We start from the raw sequence: 26,914 nt of genomic DNA on the forward strand, positions 1-26,914 counted from the left end.
TGGACGGGCGGTTGTTCGGCCGCCAGTTCTTTTATTTTTTTTTTATATTAATTTTCTGAAATAAACTTCTTTTATTTTTTTATATTAATTTTCTGGAAAAAAAAAAAGCATGATAAAGAAAAATAAAAAGAACAAAAAACGGAAAACACATCAAACAGCCTCAGCAAACAAATCATCTTCTTATACGTCTCAAATCAAATTCCCTTTAACATTTATTTAACAAACCGAATCCAAAACATCAAGATGGCACTTCCATATCTATATAATGCGACAATTAACATTACAAAAAGTAAAAACAACAGCAACCCACACATCCAGGTCCTTAAAATTGCCAAACGAACTAAATTAAGCCACCTCAGCAAGTCAAATAAGCGTCTAATTGCCAATCTGGCTCTTCCACACATATGCCACCTCAGCAAGTGCTTTAGTAGAATTCCCATCTTCACTCAGAGCCGCTGCAGCCGCTGCTTTCAGCTTCTCCATTCTCTTCCTTAGTTTTTCCCTTTCTTCTCCTTCTTCTTCCATAAGAGCCTTAACCACTCTCGCAATCTGCTCCTTCTCGACGAAGCCGCTTTCGCCCGCTGTCGGTCTCAGAGCCACTTTTATGTCTTCCGTCAACAGAAAAGCGTTCATTCTCTGCTCGGCAAAGAGAGGCCAAACGATCAGTGGCACGCCGTTGACCAAGCTTTCGAGAATGGAGTTCCAACCACAGTGGGTCAAGAACCCGCCGGTCGAGTCATGGCTCAAAATCTGGGCCTGTGGGGCCCAAGAAGCTACCACCAGGCCCCGATCCCTGGTCCGGCTCAGAAACCCTTCAGGCAAGAAGTCAAACGACGACTCGTTTTGCCTGTTGACCTTGAAGTATGCAGCGCTCGCGGCCTTGTCGTTTGGCGGCCTCACGACCCACAGGAACCTCTCCTCGCTCTTCTCCAATCCCAAGGCCAGCTCGTTGATTTGGCGGGATGAGAGGGTCCCTCCGCTCCCGAAGGAAACGAATAGAACACTGCCACGTGCTTGTCCATCCAGCCAAGTCAGACAGTTTGACTCCTCCTCAACCAATGTGGTTCTCTCCATTTTGACAAGTGGTCCCACGGGGTACACACGTGGTAGTTGTTCACTGGTTTCCCTCTTCTGCAAGGACGAAATTACCCCACGCTCCAAATCGTTGAACGTGTTGACGATGATCCCGTCGGCCAAACGGTACTGAGTCGATTTCTTGAGAGTCAACTTGTAGACATCACTCTTTCTGTCCAGAATCGGGTCGGGCAGATCCTTTCCCGGTATCGGGAAAGAACCCGGAATCTTCACCGGATCGGGGAGTTCCCAGTAGTCCAGCGACGTCGTTTTGTCGAGCTCGCGCAAGTGGAGAATCACAGACAAGGCCGTGGCCGCCGAGGGGTAGAAAAGGTACGACGACAAGTTGAGGTCGCGCGCCACGCCGAAGGCGTCCAAACCGAAGTGGTCGACGACGAGGGCAACGAGACCCACGCGCCGCGAGACAAGGGACTCGAGCGCGTGGCGGATGGAGGCGAGGGAGCGGACGACGGTGAGGGCGATCTGCATCTCGATCTTGGAACCTTCTGGAAGGTCGTCGAAGTTAACCGGAGGGAGGAACTCGAGGTGGATGGAATCCGGTAGGCCGGTGAAGACGGATCTCATGGCCGTCGATGGAGGGCCAGCGTTGGGGACCACGAAGGTGACGGTGAAGTTGTGGTTTCCAACGAGGCGCTTGGCAAATTCCACCATCGGGATCACGTGACCCATCCCCGGCGACGGGAGGATCGCCACGTGCAGGCTTTGATTTTGTGGCTGATCCATGTGAGATGATGAAATGAAAAATGAAGAGAGGAAAAAATTATCTGATTTTTTTTTTTTTTTTTTTTTTGAATGGTTTCTGAATGATTTTCTGTTGAAATACAGGTCGTATGGAAAGTTGAAAGCCAAAGCGAGAAAGTGGGAAAGACGTGTAGTCTGTGGAGGTGGCAAAAGAAGAGAGGCTGAGAATACATAAAGAATAGGGCGTTTTACACTTACACCCTGGGTTTTACCATACTAAAAGACATCTTCACCAAATATATAATTAAGTGAACACCCCAGACTTTTAAAGAAATACAGTTACGCAACCCTATGAGTTGACCTACTCTATCACTTTGCATCGAATAAACTCTCCACCTATTTTCTTCCTTTTTTTTTCTTCTATCCTACCAAACATAACACTAGGAAGCTCTTTTCTTTAGTAATTACTGGTGGATTACCCGTGCATTCGCACGGTACGTAATAATTTAATTAACAGTAATTTAAATAAATAAAACGTACAAAAACACATATTATTTAGTAAAAAAAAAAATTACAAAATTAATTATTATTTACATTGTATCTATTTTAATAATTACATGAGATATATATTTTTCATCAATATATACTAAGAAGATTATATTTACAATTTTGAATTGAACAGAGGATAAAAATATAACAAAAATATATAAATAGAATAATAATAAATAAATAAATAATAAAACATAATTTAATAAATTCTGAAAAAATCGATAGAAGAGTGCAATGTCCTTATTATATGTTAAATCACAATATCCTCATCTGAACATGTATAATAGAGTACATTCCTTAATAATACAAAGAAACCAATATACCCAAATCTATAAATATATAGTTTTGTTATCTGATATTGATACGAACAATCTTTTTTTTTAACATTGTATAAAAACGGTATACATTATGTATAAACAATTTACAATCAACAACATCCACCATAACAAAATACAAATTTCAACAAACTGAATAATAAACACTAGAGTAAATATAGTGAACAAAAATCTCATGAAACAAATCGGTTAAAGAATGAAATAATTAAGAGTGGAATAAAAAAGATAAAACACCTGCAACTAAGAAGCAAAAAGATTGGTTACTGTTTAAAAAACATAAACACCTTAAACTAAGTAATATAAAGATAAATCTTCAATAATCTGGGGAAGAGCAATACTTGCTAAATTACTATAAATAAGTGTTCAATACATGGCAATAATTCTCGGGCATTAATGTATCAAAAGTAACTGAAATATGATTCAATATTATCATTGGCTACCAACTGAATTATTGAAAGACTTGCACTAAATAACAGGAAAAAAAGTATTAATAACTATAATAATGAACAAAAACCTTAGAAAGAAAATCTGTTAAAGAATGAAATGGTTCAAACTGGAATAAGAAAAATAAAACATCTGCAAGTAAGAAGCAAAAAGACAAAGACATCAAAACATATAAAAGGAATGGTTCAGGTATTCATCTTTTTTTTGCTACCAACATGTATCAAAAGTAACTGAAATATAATTTAACATTGTCATTGGCTGCAAGCTAGATTATTGAAATAGTTATATTAAATAACAGAGAAAAAATTTATAAGTAATTGTAAATGAACAAAAAAAAAAAAAAAAAAAAAAAACAAACTGAGAAAAAATTTAATAAACTAAAAAAATTTAATAAACTAAAGAAGAAAAAAAAGTGTAACCAATTTTAAAAAATTTGAAAAAACCAAAAAGAAAACTTAAATTTTACTTGGACAGGAAAAATGAATACATTGAATCAACTAACAACAAAATAATAAAAAATGGAGGACAAAAGGAAAAAATAAGAAAATAAGAAACTTCGGAAGTTAAATCATAGTTAAATGATTATAACTTCCTACCAAATAACAAACACCAGAGTAAAATAGTGAACAAAAACCTTAGGAAAAAATTCGGTTAAAGGATGAAATGGTTCAAAGTGGAATGAAAAAAATAAAACACCTACAACTAAGAAGTAAAAAGATTGGTTATTGTTAAAAAAAAACATAAACACCTTAAACCAAATAATATAAGGATAAATCTTTAATAATCCGGGCAACATCAACAATTAGTAAATCACTATTAACAATTACTTAATACATGGCAACAATTCTCAGGCAGTTATTATTATTATTTTTTTGCTACCAACATGTATCAAAAGTAACTGAATTATGATTCAACATTATCATTGGCTACCAGCTGAATTATTGAAAGACTTACACTAAATAATAGAGGAAAAAAATTTAATAACTGTAACAGTGAATAAAACCCTTAAAAAAAATCGGTTCAAAGATGAAATGGTTCAGAATGGAATAAGAGAAATAAAATATTTGCAAGTAAGAAGTAAAAATATTTGTTATTTTTCAAAAAATATAAACACCTTAAACGAAATGATATAAGGATAAATCTTCAATAATCCAGGCAACATCAATACTTGCTAAATCACTATTAGCAATTACTCAATACATGGCAACAATAAAAACGAAAAACATCATCACCGCCAGGGACCAATTGATTTTTAATTGAGAATGAAGATTTAGAAATAAAGTGGAAGAGGTAAGAAATAAATACCTTAGAGTAACAACGAAAGTGAATAGAGTTGATGCAGATGAAGTAAAAACACTTCAAAACAGAGATAACAAAAGGAACTCTCTAATGAAAATTGAAGAAAAGGAAGAAAACAGAAAAAATAAACGATAAGTATATGAAAAGGAGGTGGAAAAGGTCAGAAATAAGTACCTTAGAGCAACAAAAAACACTTCAAAACACATAAGAACTAACTCCAGTGATGAGAAATAAAATCATTAATTTTTAACATTAAAAACTGAATCAAATCCTCTAAAACAATAAAAACACAACTGTAAGATTAAATAAAATATTACCTTATTTAAAGAAGAGGAATACAGAAGCAGACCGAGTAGAACAACTAAGAGTCCAAATTTTTGATGAAGCATCGATAGGAAACAAACCTTAATACTACTAAGATTTGTAAACAGTAGGATGACACAGAAGGTATGAGAGATTGTATTATAAAAGTCGGAGAAGGAAAACAAAAGAAAAATGAGAAACGACAATAATGAAATAAAACACAATAGTTATATAAAAGAGGTACAAATTTTTGATAAAGCATCGATAGCAATTGTTGTGAAAAAAAAAAAAAAAACTCAAATAATCATTAGTTAACAGATGTCATGAAGCATGCAAGTCACCGATAAATGGAACAAATAGTAAAGAGACAGTAAAAATTTGTGTTATACAGAATCATAGCAAATTAATACGTGTCAAAATAATATCTAAACACTATAATATCGTAAAAACTATCTAGAAACTGTAAGAAACAATTATATCAAAAATTAATCCAGAAGATAAGAGGAAAAAATCATTGGAAACGTAAAAAAAAAAATTGAAGAAAACATGGACTAATAAAAGCACAGACAAATACTATATGAAAAAATTAAATGAAATAAATTTCTCTTTAAAAAGAAAAAAGAAAAAAGAAAAATATAAAAAGAGAAAATATTGTCTGAACAAAAATGATGGAAAAAAATGGGAAAAAAAGTAAAAAATTCCATAAAGAAAAAAAAACCAACGAAAGGGAAAAAAATAAAGAAAAATAAGCATTACAAAAGTCCTTTACAAAACAACAAATTAGAAGCAACGGACTAATAAAAAAATAAGAATCTACATTAACGCATACGATTGTTAAGCATCACAAAATGAAACCTCTAAATGTAGAAGTTTCGAAGATAAGAATGCAGTTACTTCTTAAAGAACAACACTTATTTTTTTCATTCTTCAGAAAAGAGAAATCTGCAGATCTGATGCTAATGACTTCTTGAATCAAGCTGATGTTGTTGCAGCCAAACAATAAAAGAAAGTATGTGAACAGCATCCATGGTTGTAGACAGTCAAAAATTTGTTCGGAGCTGTCGTAATGGTGGTCAAGGATAAGGCACTAAAATCCTGTTAAAAAAGGAAGAAACTTTTCAGAAGCAAATGCAAAAAAATAAAATCAGAGAAATTAGAAATAAAAAAAATTGAAAAAAAAACATGAATGAACAAAAGTAAACCAAAAACCGAAACAAAAAAACTAATTCGAAAAAGAAAACCATAAATCCACAAATCACTGGAAGAAAGAACAAAAGTAAAGCAAAAAAAAAAAAAATATATATATATATATATATTCGAAGAGGAAATCCCTAAAAATCAAAGAATACCTAAACAACGGGGAAATATTAGAAAAATTTACAGATAGAAAAAAACCAAGATACATACCAAATTGAAAGAAAGCCCCAAAAAATATCAAAGGAAATTTTTTGCAAAAAAAGAACCCTAAAAAGCTAAAAATACCCAGATCACAAAAAATGAAGAAACAAAAAAAATTTTCAAATAGAAGAAAACGTAAGAACTTTACCAAAAAAAGATGAGGAAGAAAACTTCACGAAAAGGATGAGAGAGAGAAGAAAAGAAACCCAAAAAATTGTGCAGAAGAAATGAAGTTGGAAGCTTCGAAGAATAGCAAAATGCTATTCTGAAATGAAATTAAGAAATTATCCAAACAAATAACAAAACTCATATATAACATAACAAATCGAGATACAACCCCAAAAAATGTCAAAGAAAAATTTTTGGGAAAAAAAACCCTAAAAAGCTAAAAATACCCAGGTAGAAGAAAATCAGAAAACAAAAAAAAATTTCAAAGAGAAGAAAATGTAAAAACTTAACCAAAAACAAAGCCCTAAAAAATCTAAACCAAAACCAGAAGGAATCGTTAAAAATACGAAGAGCAGATATGGAAAATAGACGGAGGAGAGAAACTTCAGCAAAGAAGAAAATGAAAAACGTGAGATGTGAGATGTGAGAGTGAAAGAAGCAGGAAGGTTCTCGAGAAGACTAAACAACTACCACCGAACGAAATAATGAAAATGCCCAGCAGATAAACGCAAGAACGAAATAAAATTGAGGAAAAAATAATAAAAGCAACTTTTATGGGACACAAATGACATTTTATGAATTGATTAACACGTACAACACCGAATTCCACCACTGATTTAACACGTATAACACGGGATCCCACCACTGAAATCTGTATTTTCAAAGACAGCTGTGCAGGAAAAAAAACAGAAGTAAAAATAAAAATATATTGCTAAAGACAAAAGTACCCAAACAAAAATCAAATCAGAGGTAAGCAACTGAGGATAAAATGCTAAAAACACATATTTAGGATACAATCAAAAATTTTAGATATGTTGATAAAGATAAAAATACTCAGTAAATGACCAAAATGGTCACAGCAAATAAAAGTACAAAAATCTGAAATGAAGGGCAAAATAGTAATTTTACAAACATGACATAATGCTAATTAAAATTTCAGCAGAAGAAAAAAGTAAGGCTAAAATGGGAAAGACATTGTTCATTGCATTGTAGCATGAACAGTGAATCCCGTCCTCTCTTTTAGTAAATGTATAATAGTTATTATCATGATATTAATCTAGAATTAATTATATATAAAAAAAACCATCAATTATTGACCCTTATAATACTTTATTAATCCATATTACATTAACATATTTCACCGTTCTATTATTTTCAGCTACAGAAACTACCTCATGAGTCATGAGTGGCTTTTGACACATGAATTGAGAGAAATATTGCAAAGTGATATTGTGAGAGTTTTATCATTGTAAAATATGTACAATTAATTTCTGGCTTGTTTGGTTCATAGATTTGAACTAAAAATTTTAAATAAAAATTTAAATTTTATGAGAGAAAATATTATAATAAAAAAGTTTAAACAATAATTCAAGCCTATCAAACAAAATGAGGTTAAGTTTTTTTTTTTTTTTTTTTTTTTTTTTTAAAGTACCCTTTTTTGTTCAAGTCATCTTCTTTGTCGGATCATTTGCTGAAAACCAAATTTATTCAATGTTCATCATACTACTTCCGATCACAATTACAAACCCAACCGAGAAATATATTGTTATTTTCATAAATGCCCTTAAATTATGTACTTTGTTTTAAAATGTCCTCAAAACATCTCCTAATCTATAGAAAATATGCCAAATTCTCTCAATTCCGTGCATCCAATAGATGGAAAGGGAATACATGGCAATAAAAGGTGACTGACTATTAAAAGTTAATAGATAATTTGACTAATAAAAACCAATCCTTACGTATTTATCCTAAGATGGAAATTGTGATTGGCTAGTTCCTGTGTATTTATCCTTAGGTTTCCTAAAATAACAAACAGCCACGGCTGTGGAGAAGCAAAACTGGAAACAAAATGCCTTCTCAAGCCTTAAGCATCTACTAAATTTGAATACCCTCTTTCATTAATAAAAAAAAAAAGAAAAATAAATCAATTTTTTCCATACAGATTCTTTTATCTTTACCAAGCTCTATAAAAACCTGATTGTAAAGACTCTTATTTGTTTACATTAAAAGCTAACTTTGGTCAATGAAGGAGAAGAAATGGCTGGAAGCAGAAAAGGACAAACCCCAGTGAAAGGGTAAATAAATTAGGAAAAGTTTTTAAAATGGTCACGTCAGCAATTTTTGGTTTTCCCCAAAGAAAGCCTCCAGAACGACCGACGTTATTTAAATCCGTTCATTTCACCAATTCGAGTTTAGAATTTAAGTTTTATTACAGTAAAAAGCTCTTAAAAACAGTCACATCTAACTTTTTTACTACAATAAAAAATTTTCACATAAAATCACGTCTCAACTTAAAGTAAAAACTCGAATCAATAAACTAAATGAGCACTTAAATTCTCAGCTTCGTAATCTTCCAAAGCTACAACCTCCTCCTCCACTCTCAACCTCAAATTGGGCCGCGGAATTTGGGGGCTAGGTTTTCCTCGGCAACAGCGCCTCCGCCATGGGCAAGTGTTGGTGTTGACAGTGAATTTTTGTCAACAAAAACAGGCCGGTTTACCTCTAGGTTTCCCGTTGGATTACCGGCTTAAATATAGGTTATATGTAGGCAGTGAAGTGCCTGTGGTATTTTTTTTTTGTGTAGTGAGCAATATAAGAAAAAATACTCAAAGTAGAAAAACGCACAAGATTTATAGTGGTTCACTCTTATAAAATGAAGAGCTACATCCACTGTGGTTTTTTATTCCTTTTGAGATTGTTACAATTTACAAATTGCTCTCTCGTTCTTTTCTCTCAGGAAAGATCAACCTCCTTTCCGTATGAGGTTTCTCTCCTTTTATAACCGAGCTTCCTTCGTCAGGGGGGTTTTCTCCTGTAGGCTAAAAAAGCACTCAAGTGGTCTGCCTTTCTAGGCCCAGCCCACTAATCACTTTTTGTGCACTATTCACTTAGTCAATTAGTCTCTCATTGCACAGCTGTAACCCTTTTCTGTCCCCCGTAGGGGCGGTTTAAGGGTTTGCATTTAATGCCTGTACTACAGACATCCCTCATTACTGTACGCAACTTGCCACGTCAGGCTTTCCCCCAAGGAGCATTCCCTTCGTCGCCAGTGTTGTTTAGCCCAATTGTTCTTCATGGCGGTGGATTTCATGACGGGGGATTTTAATGTTGTAAGGTCGACGATACGACCTGTCGACGCCAGATGAAATCGACGCCCTATATTGGGCTTCTTACTCGGGCTCTTAACGACGGAAGGGAAGGGGGTCCCAGACGTCGAGGGTTGTTGCTTTGCGAGGAGAGGTTAAGGCCACGTGTCATATTGTCCTCCCTCCACGTGTCCTCCACATTTTCCCCCATAACAGCTACCCCCAGGTCGAGGGGTTTTTTTAGACAGCCTCGAGCTGAGGTTCGGTCGTCCTTCCGTGCTTTGGGTGTGGGAAACCGGTCCCGAGTCTTCGTCCGTAATGATGGTCTGGATGCTTCAGATTTTCTTGAGGAACGCAACCGTCGCGTCGGTCACTTCCCTATGCTGACGTGAGGCCTTATTTCGAAAGGATGTATGCGAGCCCTTGGATCACACCCCTTCGTTTTCCCGCCTTCGTCTGTCATCGTCAGATCTGGGCGGGATTCCCTAGCCGTTGGATTCTATGAATTTCATCCGACGGTCAGGGGTCAAGGATATTCTTCCCCTTAAATACCTTTCTGAACCGAGACTATTTTTCTAAAACACAAACATATTTCATTTTCATTGGACTGCCGTTTGCTCTACCAGAATTCTTCTCATGAAACCCTGACTCGCATTCCTTGTGTTGCTTGGCGTGTTACGAAGCTGCTTTAGTCCTAGACTTTGCCCGAAATACCTCTTACTAGTAAGCCTCACCATCCTCTGCTGGTGTTGTTTCTTACGGGTTTTTCCCATTTAATCACATGCACGTGTCAATATGTAAAATGTAGAGGTTAGAGAGACTTACTTCGTTTTATTTGTCCGTATAGGATAGTTCCTTTTTTATGGCTTTGTGGTTTGTCTTGTGCGTTTCTGGTTCCTGAGTTCTGGTGAACTTGGGCTACCATGAATAGTCACCGTTATCATTCTTTCATGAATGGTTGACGTCATGTCGAGGCGTTTGAGCAGTCGTCATTTAGAATGGCCGCCTTTTTCTTCTTCCTCTCGACGTTAAGGTTTTGACTCAGTTTCTTGTCTTTTTAATCACCAGAACAATGGCCCAAAACTCCCCCTATCGAGAGGATCCCTCCGTCGTCCATCCAGACTCCCATTTTGGGGTGGATATTTCATGGTCTTCTTCTTCTTCAGGCGTCAACTCCTTGCTGAGGGAAGTAGAAGACGCCGAGGCCATGTATGGACCAGTCGACGATTTTTGTAGCGAGTTTGGTAGTGTAGAACAGATGTTAGACGAAGTGGTTAACCGAATTACATTTACGGGGGGCAGTGTAAGCGGAGTGGCTGCCTCGCTGGTGGATGCCCCCCTGGCTGCCACGAGTGGTGACCCGGACAGGCCTTTCTTCACAACCGACATCGTGGCGTCGAGAGTCCGGAATAAGGACATCATCCGGGCCGTGAAGGAAAGATGCATTGACGGGAGGTGGTTCGAATACCTCCTCCCAGACATGCATTTTAGGACTAGTATGCCTCCGACCGGATACCTCCCTGTCTATACCAGGGCCGTTACCGTGGGGATGACCCTTTCGGTTCATCCCTTTGTAAAAATTATTGCCATTTTTATGGCATCTCCACTGCCCAATTGGCGCCAAATTTCTGGTACTGTTATGCTGGCGCCTGGATCTTGTGGAACCAGCAGTTTGACATGGATCTTCCTCTGGATGAGTTTAGATTTATGTACAGACTGTGTCATGTTGCCAAGTGTGAGGGGTGGTATTTTCTGAGTGGGCATGGGAGATCTCAACCTAGATTTGGCAAGTTGATACTGGGCATTCCTTCATCGTCACATGGGTGGAAACCCATGTTTTTTATGATAAGCGGACCCTTTAATTTTCATCCCGATGACCACTTGCCCCGCCGAAGAAAGGTGCAGGCGTCGTTTGGGAACATGGGTGAGACTTTGATTCCCTTTCTTTCACCTTACTTCGCTTTCTCCCTTCTTACGCTGACAATATTTTTATCCTACAGTCAGTCAGGACCGACTGAAGTTCTCTGGAAACAGTTTGGTGAGGATTGAGAAGTCCTTCTCGTTCCTGTTCGAGGTTCGCCATATTGACACCCTCCTGACCCAGGCTAATCTTTGAAGTGCTGGGTTAATTCTCGATCTCCTAGACCTTACTGACCTCGACGCTGTCCGTGAATACTTCCATTTAAGCGACGAAGGTAAACCCGTGTTCTTGACGCCTTTCTTATAATGGCATTTTGTTTATCCAAGCGTCGACTATATTTTTGTCTCGTCGTCTCTGTAGAAATGGCATCTTTGAAGATCCAGCTCCCCGGCAGTCAGCCGTCTGAGCCAGGTCAACAGCCCCCGCCGAGCCAACAACCTTCTTCTAGGGGAAAGGAGAAAGCTAGCTCTTCTTCTTAGGTGCCGATGAAAAGGAAAGCCACAAAGGTTCTCTCGGCGTCGGAGGTGGATCCTGCGCTAAAAAAGAGGCGCAAAGAGAAGACACCGGTGGTAGAAACTTGGACGCTGACGGTCCCTATTCCTGATGTAACGTTCCTCTGGCACGCTTATCCCGGGGGCAAAAATTATGGATCCCAATTTCCAAGTCCCGGACGTCTCTGATGCCGAGATTGGGGCGATGCTGAAACTTCCCCCTCGCTTCTCCCTTGTCTTCCGGGCTCTATATGAGTATTTTCTCGAGCCGCACTGGGTTGTTGCCACTCAATCTTCTTTGGTTGATCGTCAGCGGAAGCAGATCTCTTTCTAAATTCACGTAAGACTTGATCGAGCTGCCTTATATTTTTGCTGGTTTCGCTGCTTTGTATTTTTATTTTCTAACCTCCAATTTTTTAGGGCCCAATCCTTGCCATTCTTAACCTTCTCGACCTAGTTAAGGTTGAGGAGCGGGACAAAGAGATGGACAGCATAAAGGCCGAGCTTAACTCTCTTCTCGATGATGCTAAGACTAAGTGTGCGAACACCGCCGAGGAGAGAGATGTGGCCGTGGCCCAACTAAAGAGTTTGGAAGGTGAACTGGCTAGGCTAACCGCGTCGGTTGAGGACCTTACAAAGCGCGCAGATATATCTGAGACGAAGTTGGCAGAAGCAACTGAGGCGGTGAAGAGATGTTTTTCTGAGGGGAAGAAGGAAGCCGAAGCCGAGGCTACAACAGTTTTTGATGCCAAACATGCAGAGATTATTGAGGAGTTCAAGGCTTCTCCGGAGCTCATCGACATTCGTACCAAAGATTTTCAATCCGCTGGTCAACAAATCGTTGATTTGATAAAACAAGAGCATCCTGAGTGGGACTTGGACTTTCTTTATGATGCTTCTCCTCCTGCTGGTGATGACAACTCTTCCCCACCTGGTGATGACTCGGCGGTTGGTGGCGAGGCCTGAAGATATATATATATATATATATATTTTACTGTTGTCTGTAACTTATATGACATTGGTTTGAACCTCTTTTTATTTCATTTGTGTTTTATAAAAAGACTGTAGATTTCATACCTTGCTCATTGTTATTATGCATTCGCCTCTCCCTCTTGAAGGAGTCATTGTTGATTTTACCCCTTGGGGTCGCTTGTTTTTAGAAAATTTCATAAACTTTTCTAAGTTTTTCTTCGCCTTTCTTCTTTGGAAGAGTCGGCGTTACCTCTTGCCCCTTGGGGTCGTCGCCTTAGAAAATTTCGTAAAATTTTCTAAGTTTTTTCCTCGCCTTTCTTCCTTGGAAGAGTCGGCGTTAACTTTTTCCCCTTGGGGTCGTCGCCTTAGAAAATTTCATAAAATTTTCTAAGTTTTTCCTCGCCTTTCTTCCTTGGAAGAGTCGGTGTTAACTTTTGCCCCTTGGGGTCGTCGCCTTAGAAAATTTTGTAAAATTTTCTAAGTTTTTTGCCGGTGATCCGTAGATCCCTTATTGCCCCCCTTGTCTGTTTAATATACATTGGTTTTTTAAGCAGACAAGTTTATTTGAGCGGTGAATTCCTCTTACTTTTGGACAATATTACTATAAACTCATAATTTATTTAAATTGCCAAAAATGTAACTAAGATGCATTTTAAAAAACTACATACATTTTGGTAGTATAGCTTTAACTATTCTGCATTCCATGGATGCTGAACCTTTTTGCCGGAGAGGCTTTCCAAGATGTAGGTGCCGGGCCACAATACTTCTCTTATTCGGTAGGGTCCTTCCCAAGTTGGGCCCAGAGGACCAGTATTTTTGGGTTTTATACTCTGTGTTACCCTTTTTAATACTAGGGCTCCTGGGGCGAACCTTCGTTATTTGACTTTTTTATTGTAATATCGGGCTGCCCTCTGCTGGTAGGCGGTGAGGCATAACTGGGAGTCGAGCCTTTTTCCTTCTAATAGGTCGACTTCTCCATTCACGCCTTTCGTATTACCATCGTCGTTGTAGACCACAGTTCTTAGAGTCGGCGTCTCAATTTCTATGGGCAGTACTGCCTCGACGCCATATGCCATGGAGAAGGACGTTTCGCCCATGGTGCTTCGGCTCATCATTCTGTATGCCCACAAGACCTTGGGGAGTTCCTTGGCCCATTTTCCCTTTAGATCGTCGAGCTTCTTCTTCAGGGTACACTTTAATATTTTATTGACTGCTTTGACTTGCCCGTTAGATTGTGGGTGTATTGGCACCGAGAAATCCTTTTCAATGCCCAAGCTGTCGCAGAATCTTCATGTTGAGGCATTATCGAACTGTTTCCCATTGTCGGACACTATTGAGTAGGGGACCCCGAACCTACACACAATGTTGTTCCACATGAAGTTGGTGCAGGCTGCTTTCGTGGTTGTAGTCAGAGCCTTTGCCTCTACCCACTTTGTGTAGTAATCTACCGCGACGATGGCAAATTTAAAGCCCCCAGGTGCAAGGTGTAATGGCCCGATTAGGTCAACCCCCCACTTGGCGAACGGCCATGGACTGAGAATGGAGGTTAAATTCTCTGGGGGTGCTCTAGGAATTGTGGCGTACCTTTGGCACTTATCGCAACGTCAGGCGTATTGGAAAGCGTCCTTTTTTAGCGTCGGCCAGTAGTATCCTTACCTCCAAACCTTAAGAGTTAAAGATTGCCCCCCAGTATGATTACCGCATACTCCTTCATGAATTTCTCGGAGGACCTTTTGGGCTTCATCATCATCCAGGCACCGCTATAGAGGTGTCAAATAGCCTCGTCGGTAAAGCAAACCGTCGTACAATAAGTATCTGGCGGCTCTATACCTGATTCGTCTGGCTTCGTCTTTATTGTTTGGCAGTTGTGCATCCATTAGGTATTGGATGAGTGGCGTCATCCAATTTTCACCTATTTGGACGATTAGTGCCTCAGCTACTTCCTCAATGGTCAGCCGCTCCAGTTCCTCGATGGGAACGACCCCTAGTGCATCGGAATCTTTCGAAGATGCAAGCTTTGATAGAGCGTCGGCGTTTGCGTTTTCGGCTCGTGGTATTTGAAGTATCTCATAGTTTTTAAACTTGACGAGTTCTTCCTTTACTTTTCTCAAGTACGCACCCATTCTCTCGCCGCGCGCTTGGAATTCTTCTTTCACTTGCCTGACGACCAGTTGAGAGTCGCTGAAGATGCTGAGCTTCTCAATCTTTAGGTGACTAGCCAATCGCAACCCTGCAATTAGCACCTCATATTCTGCCTCGTCGTTCGACGCTTTGAATTTAAATCGAACTGCCGAGGTGATCTTGTGGCCTTCTGGGCTGATCAACAAGACGCCGGCTCCTGACCCGTTATCGCTCGATGCTCCATCCACGTAGAGCTTCCATTCTATATTCTCGACTTCTTCTGGCGCGGCGGGGGCCTGTCTATGGGAAAATTCGGCCAGAAAATCGGCTAGCGCTTGGCCCTTGATTGCTGTTCTTGGTACATACTTAATGTCAAACCGGCTTAACTCTACCAACCATTTGAGAAGTCGACCAGAAGTTTCGGGCTTTTGTAGCGCTTGTCTCAACGTATGGTTTGTGAGAACCCGTATTGTGTGAGATTAGAAATAGTACCGAAGCTTCCTTGAAGCTACCATCAGGGTAAGGGCCAAGCGTTCCATTTCGGTATATCTTGACTTGGCATCGAGGAGTCTTTTGCTAACATAGTTGGTACGCGAAAATACTTTTGCTTAAAATTTAATGTGTGCTCACAAGTGTACGAATCGCGAAGTAATAATGATCCGAAGATCTAGTATCGTCCTCTGGGATTGTTAACTAGGAAAGAGCTAAGTATTGCTATTAATCTAGACCAATTTTATCTAGACAATATAGAATAAGGGAATTAAAACTAAATTGAACAACTTAACTAACTAAAATATGCAAACAACGGATGCCAAAGTGAATTTGATTGAAGGGATCTCTGTGATAAAATGAGCTAGGAGGGGATTTGACTTCACCTAATTATGCTATATTTATCTAAATCTGTCACTTATTGATGTGTTACATCCAATCTTAAATCATGGGTACTAAGATAATCTCACTCCCTCTCCCGAGCGCTAAGTGAAATAATATGCTAAATTAATTAAACTAATATCCCTATTAATTTAACCAATTATGCATTCATTAAGTTTAGCCCATATTCGATCTCCTAAGGTTATACTAGCCTCCCGACTCAATATCTCCTTAGGTTGCGTCTCTTAATTCTCAACGTATGTAATTAACTCTCCCGAGCCTAATTTCATACATCTAAGGTCTCTAATCTAATGGGTAATTAAATTAGAAATTAAGCACAAGAGACACAAAAGATTAGAGTATAAGACATTCAATAAGCAAACATATTTTTAAAATACAACTTTCATTAAATTAGATCAAACCCCCCCTAGCGTGAGGAGTTTAGCTATCCATGCTCAAAATCAAATACACAATTACAAAATACCAAAGATCCATAGTTCAAGCAGAAAATTAAACAACTATTCAAGAAATACAAAGGGAGAAAGTAATGAAAAACTCTTGTTGGATAATCTCCTCTGAAGCCTTCAAACTGCCTTGAATCCCCTTGAAAATCTCTAGAAAAATCCTTTGTTACAGCTGCTTTCCCTTTGGTTCTAGGGTTCTTGCCGTGTCTCTGGTTCAATTCCACTCTCCGTGTCTGTCTCCTTCCTTCCAGCAGCTTTATTTTCCTTTTATATCACCTCCCGAATGTGCACAAATCTCCAATTCAAGATAGGCGCGCTGCAGCCCATGGATGTGTGCTGCAGCGCGCATCATTAGGGTTCCAAGACGCGCGCCTAAGCCCATGGACGTGCGCTACAGTGCGTGCCTCAATGATTCTGGGATGCGCGCCTAAGCGCACCTTGATTTGCGCCTAAGCGTGTGAGGCTGGCTGGCAGGCGCGCTGCAGCGCCCTTTGGGGCGGTTTAAGGGTTTGCATTTAATGCATGTACTGCAGACATCCCTCATTACTGTACGTAACTTGTCACGTCAGGCTTTCCCCCAAGGAGCATTCCCCTTGTCGCCAGTGTTGTTTAGCCCAATTGTTCTTCTTGGTGGTGGATTTCATGACGGGGGATTTCTATGTTGTAAGGTCGACGGTACGACCTGTCGATGCCAGATGAAATCGACGCCCTATGTTGGGCTTCTTACTCGGGCTCTTAACGACGGAAGGGAAGGGGGTCCCAGACGTCGAGGGTTGTTGCTTTACGAGGAGAGGTTAAGGCCACGTGTCATATTGTCATCCTTCCACGTGTCCTCCACATTTTCCCCCATAACAGTTGGTTCAGGTGATTCCGCTTCTTCGCGTTTCTGAGCTGCGGGCGTTTCTGGACTTGATGGCTTCCTCGTTCTCGTTTCTGGTGTTGTTTTTGTTGTTGTACAGATTTAGTTTGGTGATGGAGATGGGTCATTTTGAAGGATCTATTATGGTACAATTCGGAGACTTCAAATTCTCCGTTTGCATACTTTGGCTTGTCTATGGTTGATGCATTATCCTTCAAACTGGATTTTCAAACAATAAAAGGTGATTTTACTAGCCAAAAAAAAAAAATCCTTCCATGAGTTCTGAGAATTAATTGTGTTCAAGTCCAAGTGAGCAGAAAATGGTGGAATTTGGATTCGATTTATGATGTGATATTTGGGTTTTCGTTCTTGAAGGCAAACTTTTTGATGATCATATTTCTAGTCGTGACCCAGTTTCTAATTTTGAAAAGGAGGGACCAATTTCATATCTGCAGTGAGAGACTTTGGGTGCGTTTGGTTTTGTTTCCAAAATGTAAAGGAGAAAAAAATGAAATTAAAAATGAAACGGCATTTGTTTAGGAAATATTTTGAAAATGAAAATGAAAACAATGATAATTTTTGTGAATGAATTTAGAAAATAATTAGAAGTTATTTTCACTTTTCTGTCTTTATTTTCTAATACTTATCAATAATATTATAATATATTAATTAATAATTATAATTAAACACGATTTTACTCCTTTATTATACTCAACATAATTTTTTTAAAAACTAACCAAGCACAATTTTAAAATCATTTTCAGAATTATTTTTAAAATAATCTCATTTTTACTTTTTATTGAAAACAAAATCATTTTGAAGCTAATTACAAATGTACCCTTAGGGCTTGTTCATTTGTATTTTTTGAGTTAGAGTGACTTGAGTTCAGATCTTAATTTGAGTTCAGGTGCATTTGAATATAATTTGAGTTTGTGTTTGGATGTGTACATTTTGAGTTATGGTTTAAATTGAGAATCTATTTGATTTTGTGTTTAGATTGGTCAAAACTTGAATTTATATTTAGATAGTATTTTAATAAAAACTCAATGGTGATGAAAAAATTTAATAGGGTATATGGGTGGGCTTTTATTCATCTCTTCGTTGTGAACGCATAGAAAAAATAATCATCTCAATCAGAATTAAAACTAAAAAGTTATGTCGTTTTTAATAATGAAAAAAATATTGTTCATTAACTTGAACTTGAGTTTAGGAACTTGAGTTGATGGGGATACTTAGGACTTGTTCGGTTATATTTTTATGTTATGCTGACTTGAATATAGATTTTGAGTTAAATTTGAGTTGAAATTGTAACTTAAGTTTGTGTTTAGATGTGTACATTTGAGTTATGATTTAAATTGAGAATCTATTTGAGTTTGTGTTTAGGTGGGTCAAAACTTGAATTTGTATTTATATGGTATTTTAATAAAAACTCAATGGTGATGAAAAATTTTAATAGGGTATAAGGGTGTGGTTTTATTTGTCTATTCGTCGTGAACGCATAGAAACAAATCATCTCAATCGGAATTCAAATGAAAAAGTTATGACGTTTTTAAGAATAGAAAAATATTATTCATTAACTTGAGTTTGAGTTTAAGAACTTGAGTTAAAAGGGAAACTTGAACTCAGATTTTAGCCTCAAACTCAAGTTAAAACTCAAGTTCAAACTCAAAATTTATAAAAGAACATGAACTTGAATAAAATTGTAACTTGAGTTCAAACTTTTTTGAGTTTTACTCCAAAAGAACAAGCCCTTGAACTCTCATATTTTAGCCACAAACTCAAGTTTAAACTCAAATTCAAACTCAAATTTTACAAAAAAAAAAAGAAGATGAACTTAAATAAAGTTGTAATTTAAGTCTACATTTTTTTTTAAATTTAAGTGCAAATGAACAATATGAAAAAAAACAAGGACGCGATCGTCTTGGATGGTTATGTTTTTTTGGGATTGCCTTGTAATCTTTGTTCATCCCTATTTTGGAGTATAAAATGACAATCAATACCCCTAAAAAGGGGTCATGTGCAAATCACATGCCAAAATCTGTTTAGAATTTAACATACGTTTTTAAAAAGACCTTAATTGCGAAATTTTCAAATTGAAGAGGTTAATTGTCAGGAAAAGAAAAGAATAGTGCTTGAATTGTGAAATTTTAAAAGTTGAGGGTATCTGTAAAAAAAGCCATAAGAAATCTACTTGTATACTATACCCCACTTGAGAAATGAGAAGCTCATACGTGTGCCACAAGACAACCATGAGATATTTTAGGTGATATATGTGCTAAAAATTGCAGTGATAACATTTGAAAACATTTCAAAAACCTTTAACAATTTCTTTTTCCTTTTGATTTTCCTTCACATGAGGCGTTTGAAGCCGAGTCCCAAAGATCATATATATATATATATATATATATATATATTTTTTTTTTGTTGATGGTGTTTTTCCGACAACTCGTAGTTACCTCTCCAAAAATACTCACGGCTCAATGAAAGATAAAAACTGAAAAATAATGTAAAGGAGACAACAATTTTATAGTGGTTCGGCAATAATTCTTTGCCTAATCCACTTGTGCATGCACTAGTCTTTCAACCGGTTACAAACTCTTTTCTTTTCAATGAATATCGTGTCTAACCCCTTTTCTGGGTTTTATTGGCTCGATCCGTGTGAGAGTAGGTGAGTTTTCATGATGACTGCTCCGGGAAACGCGGCTGATCCTTCCTATCTACCGCCTGATTTCCTGACTCCTGCAGTAGCAGTCGGATCAATACTTCTCTCTTCGAGTTGACAAGACTGTGGCTGGATTTGACTGGACTGCTTCCAGTCTGATCTAATTCCTGACTCCTCGACGCAGAGGCTTCAAAGGGCTTTTAGTAGACTTCTCGACTTCAATGATGCAAAGGCCTTGAGAGGACCTTAAGCACTTCTCGACTCCAACACCTTGACTCCTCGACGCAGAGGCTTCAAAGGGCTTTTAGTAGACTTCTCGACTTCAATGATGCAAAGGCCTTGAGAGGACCTTAAGCACTTCTCGACTCCAACACCTTGACTCCTCGACGCAGAGGCTTCAAAGGGCTTTTAGTAGACTTCTCGACTTCAATGATGCAAAGGCCTTGAGAGGACCTTAAGCACTTCTCGACTCCAACACCTTGACTCCTCGACGTAGAGGCTTCAAAGGGCTTTTAGCATACTTCTCGACTTCAACGACGCAAAGGCCTTGAGAGGACCTTAAGCACTTCTCGACTCCAAGAGCGCTCCTCAACCTAGAGGCATCTCCCTAACTGTTAGTTCTCGACATCAGGGATTTGTCTTGACTTTTGGAGCTCTTGATGCGTACGACAAAAGTGGGTGGCTTGAATGGTCGACCATGGTGTAACAAAATTTTTTTTTTTCCTTTTCCCATGAGCACAAGCAACTGAATAGAACGAAGCTAGAGTGGTTGTACTCTCGGAGGAGGCAGAGGCCGTCGCTATAGGAGAAGGTGATGGCAACCTTGTGTTAGACTAGTGAGAATGGGAGCCACCTTCGTGGTGGTGCAATCGGTGGCGGTAGAGCAGTCCCATCCGGTGAAGCCCAAGTCCAGATCTTGTTCTCCTTTATTTGAGTATGTCGTAGGTTTGATGTAAACATAATATTGGTAGTTTGGGATAAAATTTTAAAAATAACTACAATGGCTATTCTTCTCATCTAACAGAAGAATCGTGATATTCAACCAAAATGGTGGAAAACCCGTTCTTCTTAAAATGTCCTTCATTTTACTAAAACCAACCACATACGAGATTTTAAGCCCTTTTCCGTTCCTTCAAGCCAAACACACCCAGAAATGTTCATCTAACTAGGTGAGTAAAAAAGTAAATTCGCCCTTATGTTACTTTGAGCAACAAAAAATACATGTGCCAATCAATTAGCCGTGATTAGGGTGAAAAAGAAAAGTAATTGCGCACTTAATATCCTACCAATGATGCAAATGCTAACTCGGGGGAGAATGTTATGAGGGTCAAGTTCAGAAAAAAGTTTTGTAATTAATCTTATCATCTATTGTAAAAGTCTTCCCGAGTGGAGTGTATATATATATATATATTGATGCTTAATCTAAAAAAAAGTTGGGAAATTCAATTTCTCCGTGGATTGATGCAGAATTATGATTATGGATCTTAGTTCAAAATCAGACAGTGAGTGTTTCGTTTGGGTTGTTTGGTTGGTGGATTCGTATCCTGATTTAAATCATAGTTCGTGATTCGCTACAGTATTTTCTCTCACAAAAAATACACGTAAATCGAGAATAGTTCTGAATCATGATTCTAAATCCATGAACCAAACGTCCTCTAATGATTTTGAATCATGATTCGGAATCTGATATGATATTTTAAACCAGAATCACTCATGATTCTAAAACCACCCCCTCTTGATTTAAGGTAATTTAAACCCCTGATTCTGAATCATGATTTGAACTCAAAATCATGAATCATAATTCTGATTTTAGAATCATAATTCTGATTTTAGAATCATAATTAGAATCATCCTGGTTTAAATTCTCATACTAAACGAATCCTTTATAAAACTTCATTTTGTTACAATTTAAAAATTTTAAAAAATAATTAGAAACATGATTAGGTTGGTGCTATGTAAATGAAAATAAAATTGGTTAATGTTTTTGGTTAAGGCTTTAATCAGATAATTGATGATCTTTAGGTTTGTGGTGAGACGAATCATGGCCTTGTTCATTTCACCGATTCGAGTTTTCAGTTTTAGGTTTCTACAGTAGAAAGCTCTCAGAAAATGTCACATCTAACTTTTTCTGCTATAGTGAAAAGCTCTCTGAAAATGTCACATCTCAGCTCGAATTGAAACTCGAATCTGCGAAGTGAACGAGGCAATTATAACACAAGTTCTTGAATCATTGATGAGGAAAAAAAGAGAGTAAAAAACGCTTGAAAATCATTGATAGTGACAATAAGAATAAAAATAAAGAACAGAACTTTAATTGACCGACATGTAGGATCACTTTTTCTAACAATTAGATCTACATATATGTTTAGTCTGATGTGAGTGTATACATATTTAATTATTAGAAAAATTGTTTTCGTATCAATGGGCCTGTTGGAAACAAGGGTTCGATGAGAAAGAGCTACGAAAGAAAGAAGGCAGCATAAGCTTTCATTTCTTGGATTTTCCACTTCTTCCCCGAGAGTCCACTCACTACAGGAAGATATGAAATATCTGGTACAGTTGTACTTCAACGGATAACAACTTAATATGTGTATATACCGGTCTGGAATTAGGTGTAGCTATATTACAAGCTTATGTTTTTACGATCTTAATCTGTATTTACTTGAATGATGCTATAAATCTCCATTAAAGTGGTTATTTATTTATAATTGAAGAAAAGCGAGGAGCTTTTAAGCGTACCGAGTTTACGAGGCCCCGGATTCCCCACCCATAAAGAGCGTACACCTTACTTTCCTTTGATAATCTATCTTCTAGGCCGGGGGGTTTGTCCATTGGGATTGGGGAATGGGAAGTAGGCCTTCGGGTAACTAGAGATAACCTGCGACGCTTGGAAGCAGATTCTTTCTACTGCTCGCCTTGAGCTTTGTTCGGTACATACTATTCGGACTGACTACTTTCCTATTGATTTCTATTGGAAGACGGGAGCGTCTAGCCATTGAATAAGGCATTTAGCAGAGCTGGCGGAATTAGCAAGACCGTTCTGCAGGAGTACCGGCTTGAGAACCGGACTGAACAGGGACGTTATCAGGAGTGGCTTACTGCTCACCAAAGTGAAATAGCGTTGACACTGAAAGCGGGCTCTAGAGCACTGCGACATTGGTGCGCGGTAAATAAGATGGCACGACGATCTATATGGAAGGGCAACAAGACTGGCTCGGGAACTGAAATGGATGCGCAAGGGTAGTAACCATGCGAAAACAACGTTCAGGACTACGGAGTTGGCCTCCCGAGGAAATGACTATCCTTATTACTACAGGATAGGCTTAAGCGGAGTTGCACGCCCCGCCGAGGAACCTGCGGACGATGGAGCGAAACGATGCAGAACGGGAAGTAGGCTCAGTGATTCGTCGGAATTGTACCCTCTCATTGCTTCGGAGGGGCAAAGTCAATCTGAGTAGAGTAATCGGACCTTACTTAGGCCCACCTCCCTGGGCCGAATTCGAAGTGCTCGGATGAGACAAATGCAGCCGGATTGCTCGTTGAAAGCAGAGGAGGATTTAACTGTACGGGGAGACTGCTTCAAGCCATACAAGGACTTCTTCACTAGTAGTCAAAGGGCTTTGCTGCATCTTCGCTCATCTTCCCATTACCGGCGGAGAACTCAAGGGCTCCAAACTCCTTAGGTCTTGTTTTGTAAGCTTGAAGCTTTGAAACCTGTCGAGATTAACTTACCACTCCACTAACCTAAGCTTACCAGATCAAGTAGATCACTACCGAAACCCGTACCGTACACGCTGCTTTCTCGGCTTCGCCTCTTTCTGACAACGCCGACCCTCCCCGTACGCTTTGAGGGACTGAGCCTTCGGATCCCACCTTATTGGTCTTCTTTCCGCTGTCGCTGAGAAATGTGGAACGTATAGCGCTCTGCCGCTGAGAAATGCCCTCCTTTTTTTTGGCTTCGCCTTGTGGTCAGAACCGAGACATATGGTTTTGGTACAGAAAAGAAATGTCACCAAGGGGCTCAACCGCCTTATCAGTAGATCTCCCTCCGTCCTATCGTACCTCTAGCAAACAACAAAGATGAACTTCGAGTTTTGGAACTCCTAAAAGAGTTTACAGGCCTAGCTCAACGAAAAAGGCAAGTCCTTTGGTTCCAGGTTCGAGTGATGGATCACCAGTAAGAGATCAACGAAAAGCAAGCCTTCTTCCCAGATTGAACTGAAAGAAAGTAGTTGAAACCCGAGACAAAAGGAGTGTACGTTACTTAAGGAAGTGTACTTAACGAGGGGATGTTGAGTAAGGGAGGAGTCGGTATACTAATATAGGTCTTTGTCTCAACCCTAGCTAGAAGAAAGAAAGGGTATGCCTGCGTGTAGAAGACCTAAAGCCTAATTCGGATCAGCCTATGAAAAGTAGTTCCCCGTGGAAAGCGAGAGAGCTGTTGATGGAAGAGGAATCCTTTTGTTCGAAATTTCTTCGTTCGTACCGATTTTCATTTTTATTTCCATTTTTCACAATTTTTGATAATGAAAAATGAAAATGGTTCCACAAAACGCGTTTGGTGTAAAATTTTTTTAAAATTAAAAACAAAAACGTTTTTGTCATTTTCTGAAAATTTGAAAATGGTTTAAGACCGTTTTCATTTTCTCCATTTTCTTTTTCTCTCTCTTTCGCTCTGGCTCTCTTCTCCGATCTCTCTCTCTCTCTCCTCTCCGCATGTTTCTCTCTCTTCCCCGAACTCAGGACGCCGTTTTCACAGAATCACGATCGCGGAGGTGGCAGCGCGATTCCCTGGGCTCGCCGGAGCTTGGCCGTGAAGTTGGCAGCGGGATTTGCCTAGGCTCGCCAGAGTTGGGATGTGGAGGTGGCGGCCGCAGATCTAATTTACAGAGATGGAGGGAGCAAGTTTTTGATAGTTTTTTTGTTATGAGATCTAATTTGCAGGTTTAAGTCTCTTTTTTGCTCTTGTATGCTGGCAGATTATAGTCTGTCGTCTATAGATGTTCAAAAGCTTCAACAAATCTTCTCTTTCTGAGTTCGATAATTGTAAAACATATGTAATCTTCTCTCTAACACATACCAATAATCTTCTAACGTAAATCCAAAGAAGACAACAACATTACTATGGTTCTTCAATCAAGAACTCTCTCAAAACTAAGCATGAAGCGCTTTTTTCTCACATTTTGGCTTCAATCTCCGTCGCATCCTTGTTCAATCTCCTATGGTTCCAAAGAGTTGTCCATAGCTGCAGAATTTTGCAGCTCTTGTAATGCACACCACTTGTTCAAGAAAAGTCCTAATAGAGACTTTTCGGAATCCACTAGCTTGCTTTTCGAGTACTCTCGTAATGGCTTTAACCATGAAGCTCTGAATCTCTTTGCCGGGCTTTGCCGCTCCGGTTTTCCGGTTGATGGGTTAGCTCTGTCTTGTACATTGAAGGTTTGTCGGTGCTTGTTTGATCAAGTTGCGGGTAGGCAAGTGCATTGTCAATGCGTAAAATCCGGGTTTGGGGAGGATGTTAGTGTTGGCACTTCTCTTGTTGATTTGTGATGAGTGCGTAATTTATGCACTCATTCGTTACTCCTTTAGCTAGTTTCGGTGTGTTTTTCCTCAAGTTTTTATGTGGATTTGATGACTTTCCCTTGAGTGTGTAGGAAAGGGTGAAATTGCTGAGTTTTGAGGCATTTTGGGTCAAAAAGACAGAGAACGAGGTGATATGGCGCCTTCAGATGGTGACGCGACTCGAAAAGGAGTAAAATCGAGCACACCTATACGAAGGACCAGAGAGGGATGCGATATGTCACCTCTTTTGTGGAGATATGTCGCCTCCTTTAGGCGATATGTCGCCTATTCTAGGGGATATGTCGCCTGAGTTACCCGATTTTATTAGAAACACGCGTTTTACCCTAGTTTGGTGCGGGGACTTTTATGGAAAGTTAGAATTGGATTCTTGGAGGGGTGCTGGACGTGGAATATAAGGAAGAGAGGCCGAAAACTGAAGCCAAAAAAAGAGAAAAAGGGTTTGCAAAAGAAGAAAAACTGAATCGGAGAGGATTTGAGGGAAATTCCAGCGATTCTTCAAGAATTCCAAGCGTTCTTCATTCTCTTCTTATCTTTCTTCTTGTATTTTTCTAGGTTTTGAATATTATTTTGAGATTGTGAACCACATAATGTGTGGCTAATTTTCTTATTTGTTAGGGTTTAGATGAATCTCTATTTGTGATTATTGTTTCGACGTTTAATGTGCATTTAATTAAAGCTCTTCGTTTCTTTCGTGTTCTATTTTGAATTATTGCTGCTAAATCTATGATTTACATATTGCTATGCTTTATGAGATTTTGAATTGGGCAGATTTTTATTGTGAGGATTAATACTCGAGTGGGGAACGTTCAAGCAATCAAGAAATGAATAGAACAACTTAGGTTGGTGTGAGATCGAGAGATAAACATTGCCTAGGTAACCGAAACAATTTTAGGTTGTGAAATTGAGAAGTGGAATTCCAGGAATTGTTTCTAGAGTGGAACTTAATGAAGGTGGGGATGAAAAGTTGTATAGAGATATAGGCTTGATATCACCTACACATTCTTTATGCGGCACTCGAGAGAGGGTATAAGGATACACATCACTCTAGGTTCTTGAGAACGTTGAGTTAGGTTAGGCATATTACTACGGAGAAACATAATCGCAATAGAGTGAAGTCAAGACCCTAGCATTTTCATTATATTGATTTTTCGTTCTAATTTTAGCACGTATTATTAATTACTGTCATCTTTCCTTTTGATTTAGTTTTCCTTTATTTTAGTTTTTCTTTGAGTTTATCACATCCAAATTTGATCGCTTAGATAAAGTTAAGATATGATGTTCACAATAGTTAGTTTATATTCTTAACGTCAATCCTCGTGGGACGATATCGGTCTTCAGACCACTTTATTACTTGTACGACTTGTGCACTTGCAAGCATAGTCAAATTATATTGCAACAAGTTTTTAGTGCCGTTGTCGGGGATTGAATGGCTAAGAATTAGATTACTATAGTGAAGAAATATCTTGTTTTAATCTAAGTTTTTTTTATTTGTATTTATTTATCTATTTTTCTTTTGTTGTGTTCGTAGGTGCATACAAAAAGCACGTGGCTCGGAACTCTTGCCTTTGGATTCAGAAATCGAACGAACTGTTCGAGCATTAAGGAGAGAACGA

At 38.5% G+C, this 26,914-nt stretch overlaps 1 protein-coding gene across 1 annotated transcript; it reads right to left on the reverse strand.

Moving 5' to 3' along the window:
* Window positions 1-160: 160 nt before the first annotated feature.
* On the reverse strand, window positions 161-2,044 carry LOC21407656 (hydroquinone glucosyltransferase). Its single transcript, XM_010098711.2, has one exon. The coding sequence runs from the start codon at window positions 1,816-1,818 to the stop codon at window positions 376-378; it is 1,443 nt and encodes a 480-aa protein (XP_010097013.1). The 5' UTR covers window positions 1,819-2,044; the 3' UTR covers window positions 161-375.
* Between the last annotated feature and the right edge of the window lie 24,870 nt (window positions 2,045-26,914).

Source organism: Morus notabilis, unplaced genomic scaffold (genome assembly GCF_000414095.1).
Source record: "Morus notabilis unplaced genomic scaffold, ASM41409v2 Scaffold203, whole genome shotgun sequence".
In the NCBI taxonomy this organism is placed as follows: Eukaryota; Viridiplantae; Streptophyta; class Magnoliopsida; order Rosales; family Moraceae; genus Morus; species Morus notabilis.

What these genes read in the sequence shown, in the direction of transcription:
- LOC21407656 (XM_010098711.2), bottom strand. Translation starts at nt 1,818, where the DNA reads ATGGATCAGCCACAAAATCAAAGCCTGCACGTGGCGATCCTCCCGTCG.